Source organism: Ptychodera flava, chromosome 8 (genome assembly GCF_041260155.1).
Source record: "Ptychodera flava strain L36383 chromosome 8, AS_Pfla_20210202, whole genome shotgun sequence".
Classification (NCBI taxonomy): domain Eukaryota; kingdom Metazoa; phylum Hemichordata; class Enteropneusta; family Ptychoderidae; genus Ptychodera; species Ptychodera flava.
Window position 1 is genome coordinate 26,323,495 of NC_091935.1, and position 12,340 is coordinate 26,335,834.

The window sequence follows — 12,340 nt, forward strand, 5'->3', positions numbered from 1 at the left end:
TCGGAAAGCTGCGGGCATCAGTGATGATTTTTACTTTATTAAGTAGTAGCTCTCAAATATGTTTGTAACATGTGTGTAACATCAACCGATAACTGTTGTAATTTTTACCCAATTTTGTCTACAGTGTTCGCGATTATTTAGCACTTTTGCCTTACGTGTTCCTACCCAAATACCTAACTTTCTATTTATCAACAAACAGAACGCTCCACAGTCCAGGTGTGCGCCTCTTCTTTGTGTAGGTATTCTCATCGAAAAGTCGGGTTTGAAAAGAAGATATAAAGTTGAAAGATAAAAGCTCTGTACTTCATTGTAACTCGCGTAGCCTAAGTTTTAATCTTTCAGGCGTAAGGAATTCGAAGATTATAAAACATCAGATTAATTCAAGAAATACCCTGTACAGGGAGATTTTACTGCACTCAATGAATCACCGTTTTCTAAGCCCTATTTTTCCATAGATGAGTGAAACCGTATAACTTTTACTCTGTCTAAATATGGACGTTTCTTTTTATTCTATTTGTTTCTTGAGCTATCTGACAGTCATATCGTTGCTGATCTACTCAGTAACACGCTGATAATCTCTGACGCGATTGTTGGGAGAGAGTGAGTGGAAACGTAACTACTCTTTCAGTCATTCCCCGTGAGAACTGGAACAGTGCTGCTAACGATCGATCAATGCAGTGGGCGTCGACAGGCTAGTTCACACTTGTAATCCGTTCAAAGGCGATGAAGAGGTATTTATAGAAACGCTCTTACTGTTCGGTCGCCACAGTCGACAAGATCACTACTTCTGATACGATACACGGAAAACATGTCCAGCCTGTCGACTCGAGTTAGGGGCCTTCTTTTCAAGGAAAACCAGGAGGCGTTCCCTCTCTGTCTCTCTGCATCTGCCTCTGTCCCTCTGTCTTTGTCTGTTTCTGTCTGTCTGTCTGTCTGTCTGTCTGACTGTCTGTCTGTCTGTCTGTCTGACTGACTGTCTGTATGTATGTATGTTTCTGCCTGTCTGTTTGTCTGTCTCTCTCTCTGTCTGTCTCTCTCTGTCTGTCTGTCTGTCTCTCTCTCTCTCTCTCTCTCTCTCTCTCTCTCTCTCTCTCTCTCTCTCTCTCTCTCTCTCTCTCTCTCTCTCTCTCTCTCTCTCTCTGTTGCACGCAAATGTATGAAAATACAAAAAATGATATATATTACTCAACAGAAGTACATTTTGAAAAAGTAACAATTCGAAACGTGACTGAAAAGTACCCGGTACTTCAATCTTACGTTGATAATTATAGTTCCCGTTTTTAAGATTGAAATGTATGCATGGCCTTCAAAAACACATCAGTGGGCGGTTAAAACGAAAGTTTGAAAATGCGATCACCATGGTAACGGGTGGCACTATACTTTTTCCTGATGATCTTCGTATTAATTTCAATTTTGTTTAGTAGTTACGGGGGTTCCTTTGCACAATGTGGTATCTCTCAACAACTCTTTTTTTTCGCCTATTTGAATGCCTCCGAAACGCACAAGCGCCCTCTATACCCTCCCCTCTGGTTACCCCGTTATCCCCCTCTGCCCCCTCCAGATCGCCCTATGCATGGAATACGCGCACTATAATATTTGACCGAGGTCGCTAGGGTGAGCGGTGTAATACATAGCCTTGAACGCGACTGGCAGCCCCACACTCCGCGGATATACCGGCGTGTTGGATCAATTAAGTCTCCAAACACTAATGCTCTCTAAAAAGGATCTTATCGTCTGTGTACAGCTGATTTCGCTTGTCATTTGCCCACTTTTAACTGCTCCGGCAGGACATTAAGGTCGACTCAAGGCCAAAAGGCGATCTTAAAACATTTCTCTCTACAGAATGCGCGGATACGTGATGGTTTATACGTTTTCAGTATATGATGGTCATGATCCCAAGAGATTTTTTCCCTATTTATTCATCGAAAGCGTTCAGATAGCATAGCATCAACATTGACAGACCCATTCTAACCTTCAGGGGTTAATGTCCGCTATTTGTTCTGGAGTATGCTGTTTTTCTGGTGAATTTCTTCAGAGATTTTCGAAAGGGCAGCCGAGGCTGTGGCAGTCGGGATTTTTTCGATTATCTTTATGTTGTAGGGCTTTTGTCGTATTGGTGCCTGTTCAAGAAGACTTAAAAGGTTTTTAATATTTGTTCAAAGAAAAGGGGACGGTTGGATGGTTCGTCCTTTTGTAGGAGAGGCGATTTTTTAAAGTGGTGTGGAATGAGTATGGACATTAGCAACGAAAAAGTTATCAATAATCGCACGATTAGTTTTCCGTACACTTTTCTTCTCTTGGTTCAGCAATCAAAGTTCTTCACTTCAATTATCTCATATTTCCTGTCGGCTGACAGTTCCTCTGTGAGTCAGTCAGTCAGTCTGTCTGCCTGTCTGTCTGTCTGTCTGTTCTCCTGTTGGCGTTTTTCTCATGCATCAATCCCACCGATGTAAAGACAGGAAGACACTCTTTATTCAACGAATCATTTTAATTTACTATGAAATCCACTTTACAACAAATTAGCATAAATAAAACATGTTCGACACTTCAACACTGACCAATTTCCCCTGTGTTTACCATCTGACATCAAAGTGTGTAACAATGTTCTTTACATCAACTAAAATCACATATTTATAGAAATCTCTTTATGTAATACGATTAACCGTACCAATTAAGAAAAAATTGACATGACAATTAATATGAAAGACGATTTTTGAATGAGTTAATGAATAAATGAATGAATAAAACTATTTCTACATTATTTCATCATAAAATTTAACATGAAATGTGTGTGTACATATTTACTTTGGTTGATTCTATGCACATTTATACAATTTCGCAAATTCGTTTCTACACAGTAAAGCTGATTTTAATCACTCGTAATGCCTTTGCTAACAATCGACAGTGATGGTTGCCACGTTTGTTCACAGGGGTAACATTTCTCAAGTACGCTCTTACGTTACAGAAAAGGACAGAAGAACGTTTACGGCAAGGCCAGCCATTTGTGTGTATTTATTTAGCCATGTATATGCATTGATAAATTGATTTGCATATTTGTACCCTCATTCTCTGTTACAAATTGTATTCCAAATTGAGACAAAACATCAAATGAAAGCGTAAATCGTAGTGCATGAGACAAAGTGTGAGCCATCCATTTTGACTGATGATAAGGTTTACACTTCTAGCGGTATCGTCTACATTCCATAAACCAGAGCATAAACCATTTGACTTATAGCATTGCATGTCTATCGTCTTTGCATTTCTCTTTAAATCATGCTGAAAAGAGGTCAATGTGCGCATAACGATAAATTCATCGAGGACCCTATGCGCCGCATAAATACCCATCATGCAAAATGTGTCATTTACTTACATAGATAAAACGTTGGTTAATTTCCAGAGCTTATTTTGATAACACTGCAAAACTCGGTCACCTCAAGAAATGTAAGCATTGCTATAGTGATGGCTATTGGCCTTGTTCCCACTTCACCTTTCTTCACCCCTCATCTTTTAGCCACCCTCAATGGGGTAAAAGTAACTTGGCGTAAAGTATTACATTACGAGTTGCAAGGAAAATGAAAGTGTATAACCTGAAATTCATATACGTGATATAAATTCTAAATGTTATCATAGAGTGACAGAAATTGACTTTGGTGCACCCTAAACGCTTGCGGTATACTGCAATCTATACTATACTTTGTTCCACATACGATAATCACAATGAGTCCGAAATATTTCCTAATTTACAGCAAAACTATCTACACATTGTACAGTGATTTAACAATTCTTCATATACAGATGATGCCGACGCATCCCACCGGAATTTTGTTGTGCAAACCCAGTTCTCTACAATATCGTTTTAGTTAAAGCATCAAATATTAATACAGCCTCGCGACAGTTATGCAGATATTTTGTAACCTACAACAATAGACCAGGAAGACATCAACGGCAGTCGGCCTTGCCTTGGCGTCTTAAGTTCTGGCGACCATCAAACTATACGATCATCCATTTAATAGTAACACAGACATCGCCGCATAACGGTGATAATAAAACCACGGCGGTTATCAGAATACAAAAACGGCATCTGCAAAAAACCAACACTTTCTCATTTCCAAGTCCCCGTTTCCAATTTCACCCCCTGACCTAGAAACGTTCAATCTCGTGTCAGTGAGGGCACTCACTGGTAGGGTTTGGAGAGAATTCTCAAAGTTGTTTTCAACTCGTTTTCCAGAACGACTTTCGAATATTAAAACGAAAGCCCTGAGATAAAGCATTAATTCGATTTGCGGGACAATTACGATTACATACAGCTTACTTATTGAATTCTGTAGGCACGGTCACCCAGGGGATAACTCGCGATGAATGGGATTCCCATTCATGGAAACACTCCAATTACTTCTCAATTATTTCCCCATTCAAAAGAACTGACACTGCGGATTTCAGAACGAGCCGTCGGTCGCAATCTGAATCCGCCAGGCGCGAGACTGTCAAGGACCTCGCGTGTCGATGTCTTCCTGGGTGTCCTGCTGCTACAGCAACTGTGATGCAAGGAACAAAAGCAAACAAACAAACAAGTACAATACCCAAATATTATTCCCACTACCTATTTGATGAGTTAATATATGAGGTTATAAATATATGTACTGCAAACATAACCCTGAATATAACTGTTTGTCCTTGATTTTGTCATACATAACATAAAAGGATGCAAAATCTCTGTAGCAAAGTCAAGTCTTTTGCGCTCAGGACTGCAACATAAGAATTATTGGTATTTCATATGCATTAAATACATTTGACAGGAAGATTCGAAAAAAAAACAACACTTAGGCGGAAGGTTTTTTAAGTTTCCAAGACATTTCCATGCAGTCTGATTTTGATGTGAGCTATAAAACTTGTGATTGTACAGTTATAGGTCTCCAGGGCCGAGCAAGGAAATTCAACCTATCAGTAACTCCTCTTTATAACGTTTGAAATAGTATGAATCCTTTATCATTGTTTATTGCCAAGTCAAAATGTCTCATTTTCAGGCATGACTGACCAGTACTGGGTCCCACTAAACAATTATACAAATCAACACTATCCTAAGGGGCCCAGTTGATTTACAAAGCTATAGGGAGACCGATTAGAAAAAACACACATAGTTTTCATACTGGGGCTTTAGCCTAACGTTCTTCAGGGCGGTAATTTTACTGTTGTGCCCAGAGAAAGAACAAGATTTTCGATCAAAGGACTCTAAATGTACAATGTTATTTTTTCAATATTTTCAGATACTTTACAGCAAATCTGTCTTGATGGTTCAGAAAAAAACTGATTTTTTTTGTACCAAGAGACATTAACATTGGTCAAATTCAAGTACAAGCAATAAATGGTGCATGGAAGCTATTTGCTATTCCATGAAATCTGACATAATTGCAGTCACCATGATTACTAGACATGACGGAATACACTGTGCTCTGAAACACGATTGAGTAAAAAGTAAGCATTAGCGGTCTCAACAAAACAGTTTAATGTACCATGAATCATTTAAAAGTCACCGACAGAAGAAACACAGTACAGACAAAGGACGACACACATGTAGATATAAAAGATCTGTCACTTATCTCTATATATGATATCTGTATGCATATTCACATTAACAAATATACATATAAATACATATATATATACATTTACACGCTATTTTTGTAAGACATTAATGTAAAAGATTGAATCGCAAAATGAATGTATATTTACTGAAATGTACTAGTGTTCATCTTTATGTACATACATACATGATATACATATGTATATAACTGTCTTTCTATCTGTCTGTCTGTCTGTATATATGTCTGTCTGTATGCATGCATGCATACAGATAAACTGTATGTATGTATGTATGTATGTATGTATGTATGTATGTATGTATGTATGTATGTATGTATGTATGTGTATCTATAATTCATTCGCAATACATTTAGAGTATTATGACGATGTTCTTTACCGGTGTCCGCTAGCATATACGGTTTACTCTTGAAAACGAAGACAATGAAACGATAATCATTTGAATATGACCTAAATGAAAACTAGAAGCTTAATGCTGTTTGAAAAGAGTTGTGAAAAGTCAATGTGCTATTAGAGTATCGAAGATGCAGTTTACTTGAACGGATCTTGTGTGAATCTTCTTATGCGATAGAAGGTCACCGAACTTTTGCTACTGGCCGAATGAATCGATACTTCTGTTGTAATTGGTATTATTTCTACAGTAATTATTTTGTACAGAAACAACTGACGAACAGCAAGAAGTTATGCGGACTGGGATTTGCCTGTAGCACTGTATACAATCATGTACAGACACATCGGCTAGTGCGAACCCCGTGCCACGAATTCCAAATCAAATGATCAAATTTTACATTTTACATTTAACAATTGTACACTTTACAAATAATTTTGAGAGAAATACATGAACTTTTGAATATTGCCATGGATACACATGATCGACTAATCGTCAAAATTTACCATATATGGAAATGTACTTGTTACAATTTCATAAATGTGTAATGAAACATTTTTTTTTTGTTTACGAAATATGAACATCGTGAAAAATCAAGTATCTATTTCTGACAGAAATGATTACAGTTTTGTACAGAACGAGAGCTGCTCAAAAGACAATTGTGCTTCTCAACACTGGTCGAGCGCCAAAGTCACGACCTCTTTCCATTTCCGATCCCAATCAATCAAACCAGTGGGCACGTGATTGGTTTTGTCGTTACTATCATATCAAACGCGATGATTTGCTTTTTTCATTCGACTGTTGTAATTACCGTGTCTTCTGCTGACTCCGGATGGTAATTAACTGTTCATCTCGAACTCTCGAATTTTCACATAAATGTGCATCGTTCGCATTTGAGTAGTTGAACGAAAAAGAGAGCGTTACAGCCCAGTGAAATATCATGTCCCTTTTGCTCTGTATTCTACATACACTATACTAGTACAGTGTGCAAACCATACCTAATTTTACAAAATTTCCTCACATTCCGAAGACTGACGTTAGCGCATTTTTCACAATATTATACACACTGGAACTGGTTGCACTTGTCAATTTAATGTTTACGCCTCACGTGGCAAGAACATCTTAACAGGGGAGATCACAAGTTTACGAAAACGCACGCACCTTTATCCTAACTGACATCTGAAGGAGCCTCGACGACTCGGAAGCTCAATAACAACTGCAAGATTCAACACTAAGTGGCAAAATTTACCCAGAAATCACCCACACAAAGACTGAACAAGTAGTTCCTGTACGAAACGTGCATTTTGAAATGAACAAGTCACACACAATCACAACGCTGATGTCACTAGTTTTTCTACGCATTGGAATTTTTTTCCCGTTTATATCAAAACACAATCAGTTGAAGGGTATTGAACACCTATACATATCGCCCAACATAAATACTGAAGGCTCTACAGACCCACTGTCTATGGTATCCAAACTAAACCAAAACCTGGAAATGTGTGTAATCTACAACACTACATAATCCTTATCCTGAAAAATAATCGGGTTATGGGTCATACATATTAAAAAATTGTTATTTCAACTCCATATCTGCCGACTACTTGCTGTTTTTGTCATTTTTTATTGTTTTTGCAATTCATGCAAATATAATTCTAGTATAATCTATCTGTACATTCTAGGGATAAGCCTCATCGTCAATAGACAAATAAAGACCCTCAGAACAAAAACAGATATTCGTTTATTGCATTGTTTTCGAGCGTTTTTCTTGTGTATTCCCCCCTTCCAAGGAAACAGAAGTTTAAATTGCCATAATTGTGTAACACTATCGAGACGGTGAGGAACTAGGACTGTGAACGCTGTTGAAAGACAAAAAACCTAATTAGTTATAAATGCTGATTAATTTTCAAGGATTTTTCTTTGCATATTTCAGGAAGGTAATTCGGTTGAATTAGTTTAACCTGGAAAAGGGAAAAAATTGGCTTAAATTGAGTACTGGTCGTTCATTTAGAATAAGGAGGGTGGGGGTCTCCCAGTATAGCACGATATGGAGGGTGTGACGTCACATCGATGACGTCACCAGAATGATGATACACCCTTTGTTTAACCACACCCATAGTTAAGGATCTTATAGGACGTCTATCCATGGTTAAATTTTCGACTTAGACGAAACCGTTCACTGCGTCCATTTATCATAGAAAGTGAAATTGAGCTCAATATTTCCTCACCCAAAACAACCTACGTAAGAATAAATGAATTACCATAAATGATAGCTTAAGGGGTGCAATTGACTGAAAGATCCGTCGCTCGAGGACGCTCCTTACGCTCCCCATGGCATAATCCTAATTGACTTTGAAATAAACATACTCAGAAAACGGCAAGTCCCAAACCAATATCTCAAAGCAATATGACTCTTTGCCGTCAGGTTGAGAAATCAAACGACTCAATTTTTACTATCATTCTTTACATTGAAATCATGTGGTGAAGGCAAAAGTTAATTAATAAAGTTAAAACCAACATTTCATTACACCAACTCTGGGAGGTCGCACCACAAGGTGAATAAACTTTGACGTTGACTTCACGCGATTTTGTCAATGCATTCGGTTCGTTTCCACCCCAATCAAGGAAGTCACGCAGTCGCACTGAAGAATGCAAAATAAGAAATAAGAGCAAATAAAAAAAACAGAAAGTAAGAAATAACAAAAAATGAGGGGAAAAAAGAAGAAAAAGGCTAAGCAACGGGGTTTCTGACTTATTATCTGCTTGTCCATGATGTCGTTCCATCATGATACTTCGCATTATCGATCGCCTTGAATATTTTCACCTTGACGCTTCCTAGAAAGATTTGACTTTACAATTTAATCATTCGGCAAACTGATTTCTCAAGTTCAACGGGCGGCAGCTCTATAATGGTGTTGACACGCTTTCGTGGTCGTAACCAGCGTTCTCCCAACTGGAAGTGGGTTTGTTGGCGTTTCCTTGGTGACCGGGTTTCTTGTCCATGGCGTCGTAGCTCGGTGGTTTTTGGTTAACGTCGGGCTGGGTGTACGGTTCCGGGGTCATTTCGAGAGCATCTTCCTGGCTGTGTTGATCTAGGTGCTTCCGCGCTAATTTATCAACGATGCCGGCGCCGATTGAATCGCCCTCTACGTTGATCATTGTACGGATACGGTCCCTGAAATCCGAAGACAGGGTCTGACAATTAAAGGCATGCGGTCACCTATAAATATTGTATCCAATAATAATTTTCACTTGAGGCTGCACAAAAAGTTCGCCGCAATAGATGTATTATGCTACGTTCGATTGGTAAACACAGTTGACACGTACTCTTCAGCCATATATGGACACATGCAAATTTACGATGACTGAGTAGTTAAAAACATTTATTTTATCATACCAGTATATTGATGACGCAAAAACTGGGATCTAATTGGTCGAGATGTGAAAATAACCGTGCAATATTTGCAATATAGCACGGTTAGAGCAGGCTCGAACTTTCAGCCAGATGAAATTCCCTTTTTGACCTTTTACGCCAGAAATTCAATTTAATATTATGATATAATAGTAATAAACCATCTCATCTCAGGTATACCACTCGATTTTGACCAGTCACTCCATATATGCACTCGCTATCGCTCGTGCACATGTCATGAACAGGTCAAAATCTAGAGGTATATCGTCGCGGGGTAGTTTTTTTATATTTCACTATTCACTGGACACAAGTGTCGATGGCGTCGATCAAAGAATGCTGGTTTCATATTCAACCATCTGCACATCGATGTTACCGAACAGTTATCATATTCAGTCTGAAGAGATACATCTGTTTTCAGTTGAGCAGCATAATTACTTCCTATTCACACGATTTGAATATTTTTTTCAAACCGTAGCATGCCTAGAGGGCAAAATGATTTTGTACGGCAAAATCTGAGCATAGAACGATTAATTAGTTTGCATTTTGCAAATATTTAACATCAATTGACAAATTGATCAAGGTCATCTCCAAACAACAGTCTTGTCCATTGATAAAATCGAAATACCTGGCGTTGTGGTATTATTTTACCTCTGCCATAGGCCGGACCAAACTCACCGCGAGTTTTTCCTATAGAAAACGAAGAAGTGCTCATACACACAACTACCCCCTCCCCCCGCGACTGATACGGTCGAGCCCTGATATCACTTACAGAATGATGTCGACGGACAGGATGAGACTGATGTCCTCAAGTGGCAGACCGACAGCGGTAAACACGATCACCATGGTAACCAAACCAGCCTGGGGAATTCCGGCAGCACCGATACTGGCGATGGTGGCTGTGATACTATTAACACAATAACAGAAAACCAAAGAAGTTAACCTACAGTGCTGTATACAGGAAGTTTTTTGAACACGCTGATCGCATGCTATGTAGCATGGCAATGCATGATGGGTTATATGGAAGTTGAAATGGGACAAATTTCCAAAGTCACTTTATCTCACTATAAAACCCTGGAAAACAGCCTGAGCAACCAAGGTTTCTTCCATTGTATTGTCACATCAAGTTTGTGTACAGTGAGGGGCGGTGTCGTCATTTGAAAACGTTATCTTGGTTATATGTTATATTGTGTAACTTCAAGGGAAAATGGTTTGACCTTTGACCATTTTATTCGGTATGTATTTCTATTGCATCTCCTACACAGCTCTTCTATAGCCTTTATGTTCCATAACGCCCCGCATTCATTTCGCAATTTTGTGATGCTCGGTTGCACTTTTTATGTCGAAAGTTTAGCAAGTGACGAATACTGAACATGAGGAAGGACATTTCACAGTGAATTTTAGTCGCGATTTAAAATTCAAGTTTCACGTATGCTGATTCACCGTCTATGGTTTCGAAAGAAGTGAAGCCTGCAATTCATCCTCCCTGTTCTTTAGTAAACATGCTTAGAATAAAACATCGCTGCATCTCACATAAAAATCATTTTAAACAGTTTAGGGCTTCTATTGAACAACCCACCACTTAGTGGTGCAAGCACTGTGACCTTGTTTCGACCGTGACAGTTCAAAGATTAAATGACAGAAAAACTTCACTTTTTTTTCATATGTCAATTTGATCGCACATCATGTATATGCAAATGAGGGGGACGAGGCCAATGTATGACAGGGGACAGTGCTGATAGATAAAGTTCAGTGCTACGCGAGATGCAAATGAAAGTAAAATTGTGAACTTCGCTAATCCTTGGTATATGAAAGATAAGTCGAATTCATCGGAATCGATAGCCCTACCTTTGCCGATTTCGCAAATGTCTCCGTCAAATCATTCGAAAATTCATCCGTATTGACTTTGTACTCTTTAACGCGAAATTATATCAGCTATGTTCTTACTTTTTCGTTGCATCCATATGTAGATATATTATTTAGGGCTTTTTTGCCATCCGACGATATCTACTCGCAATAGACAGGCATTCAATGTCTTGAAATAATTTGAAAAAATATTTTAGTATATGTGAAATATCGTAGCTAACGATTGCTGTTATCCTGCCTATTTAAAGAGAATACGAGATTGTTTTGCTTCTATCGGTGCGTTACTGACTTACGTTATGGACGAAGTACGTAATTGGATGGTGATGTGCCTTTTACATGGTGTAACAATTATCACACCTTTTATTGTATCAATTAAATTCTCTTCACAGTGTGATGCCGAGACCGGGGTCACAACCACCGCGCGTTCCTGCGCTTGAGAAGTGGGATATGAGGACGCGCGATAAAATCAAGCACGAAAGACAAACGTTTTATGTGGCCATTACTTTTTAACGACAGATAAGTGCTACGCTTTCTTCGAAATAAAATGTTATCCTCTTTGATTGTTCTGTGCGATCTGGATGCATGAGAAATGGGTCATTTATCGGGTTTTTCTTTCGAGTTCGAATCATGTAAAGTACGTGGCTGCTTTTGTCGATTTCACGGGTTTTGCACCGATGATGGTGGACAATGTACAGTAGAGTTCGTGTTCTGAATATGGCACTACAGCGCATGCGTGCTCTTTGTTGCTGGTCTAAGATTTCATTGCTGTATTTTCCCCGTTTACCCATCATGTACCAATTACTGTAAAATCGACTATCATTGTTGCTATACGAATTCGTGCGGTCATCTTATTGAGCGGTGTGCGGTAGACTTCTGTTACAGTACCATTTTGGGTTCAAGAACTTGAATTTTGGGAAGGCTACCCACAGAAATGGATAAGCCAAAAAACTTATCCATACATGAAAAATGGCAATCCATACATAATAATCCATCCATGTATGGAAATCCATACATAAAAAATTGTGTTTTCGACAAGTGTGAAGATACAGCCTTTAACCAAAACTGAGACAAATGACTTC

At 38.7% G+C, this 12,340-nt stretch overlaps 1 protein-coding gene across 1 annotated transcript in view; it reads right to left on the reverse strand.

The window, feature by feature from the left end:
- Positions 1–2,469: 2,469 nt before the first annotated feature.
- Positions 2,470–12,340, reverse strand: part of LOC139138907 (excitatory amino acid transporter 3-like) — a 41,081-nt gene continuing 31,210 nt past the window's right edge. Inside the window, exons 6-7 of the mRNA XM_070707501.1 lie at positions 10,168–10,302; positions 2,470–9,161 (exon numbers count right to left, since the gene is read on the reverse strand). Of these exons, the coding sequence (XP_070563602.1) occupies positions 8,891–9,161; positions 10,168–10,302 (406 nt within the window). The 3' untranslated portion in view covers positions 2,470–8,890. The remainder of the gene's footprint in view (positions 9,162–10,167; positions 10,303–12,340) is intronic.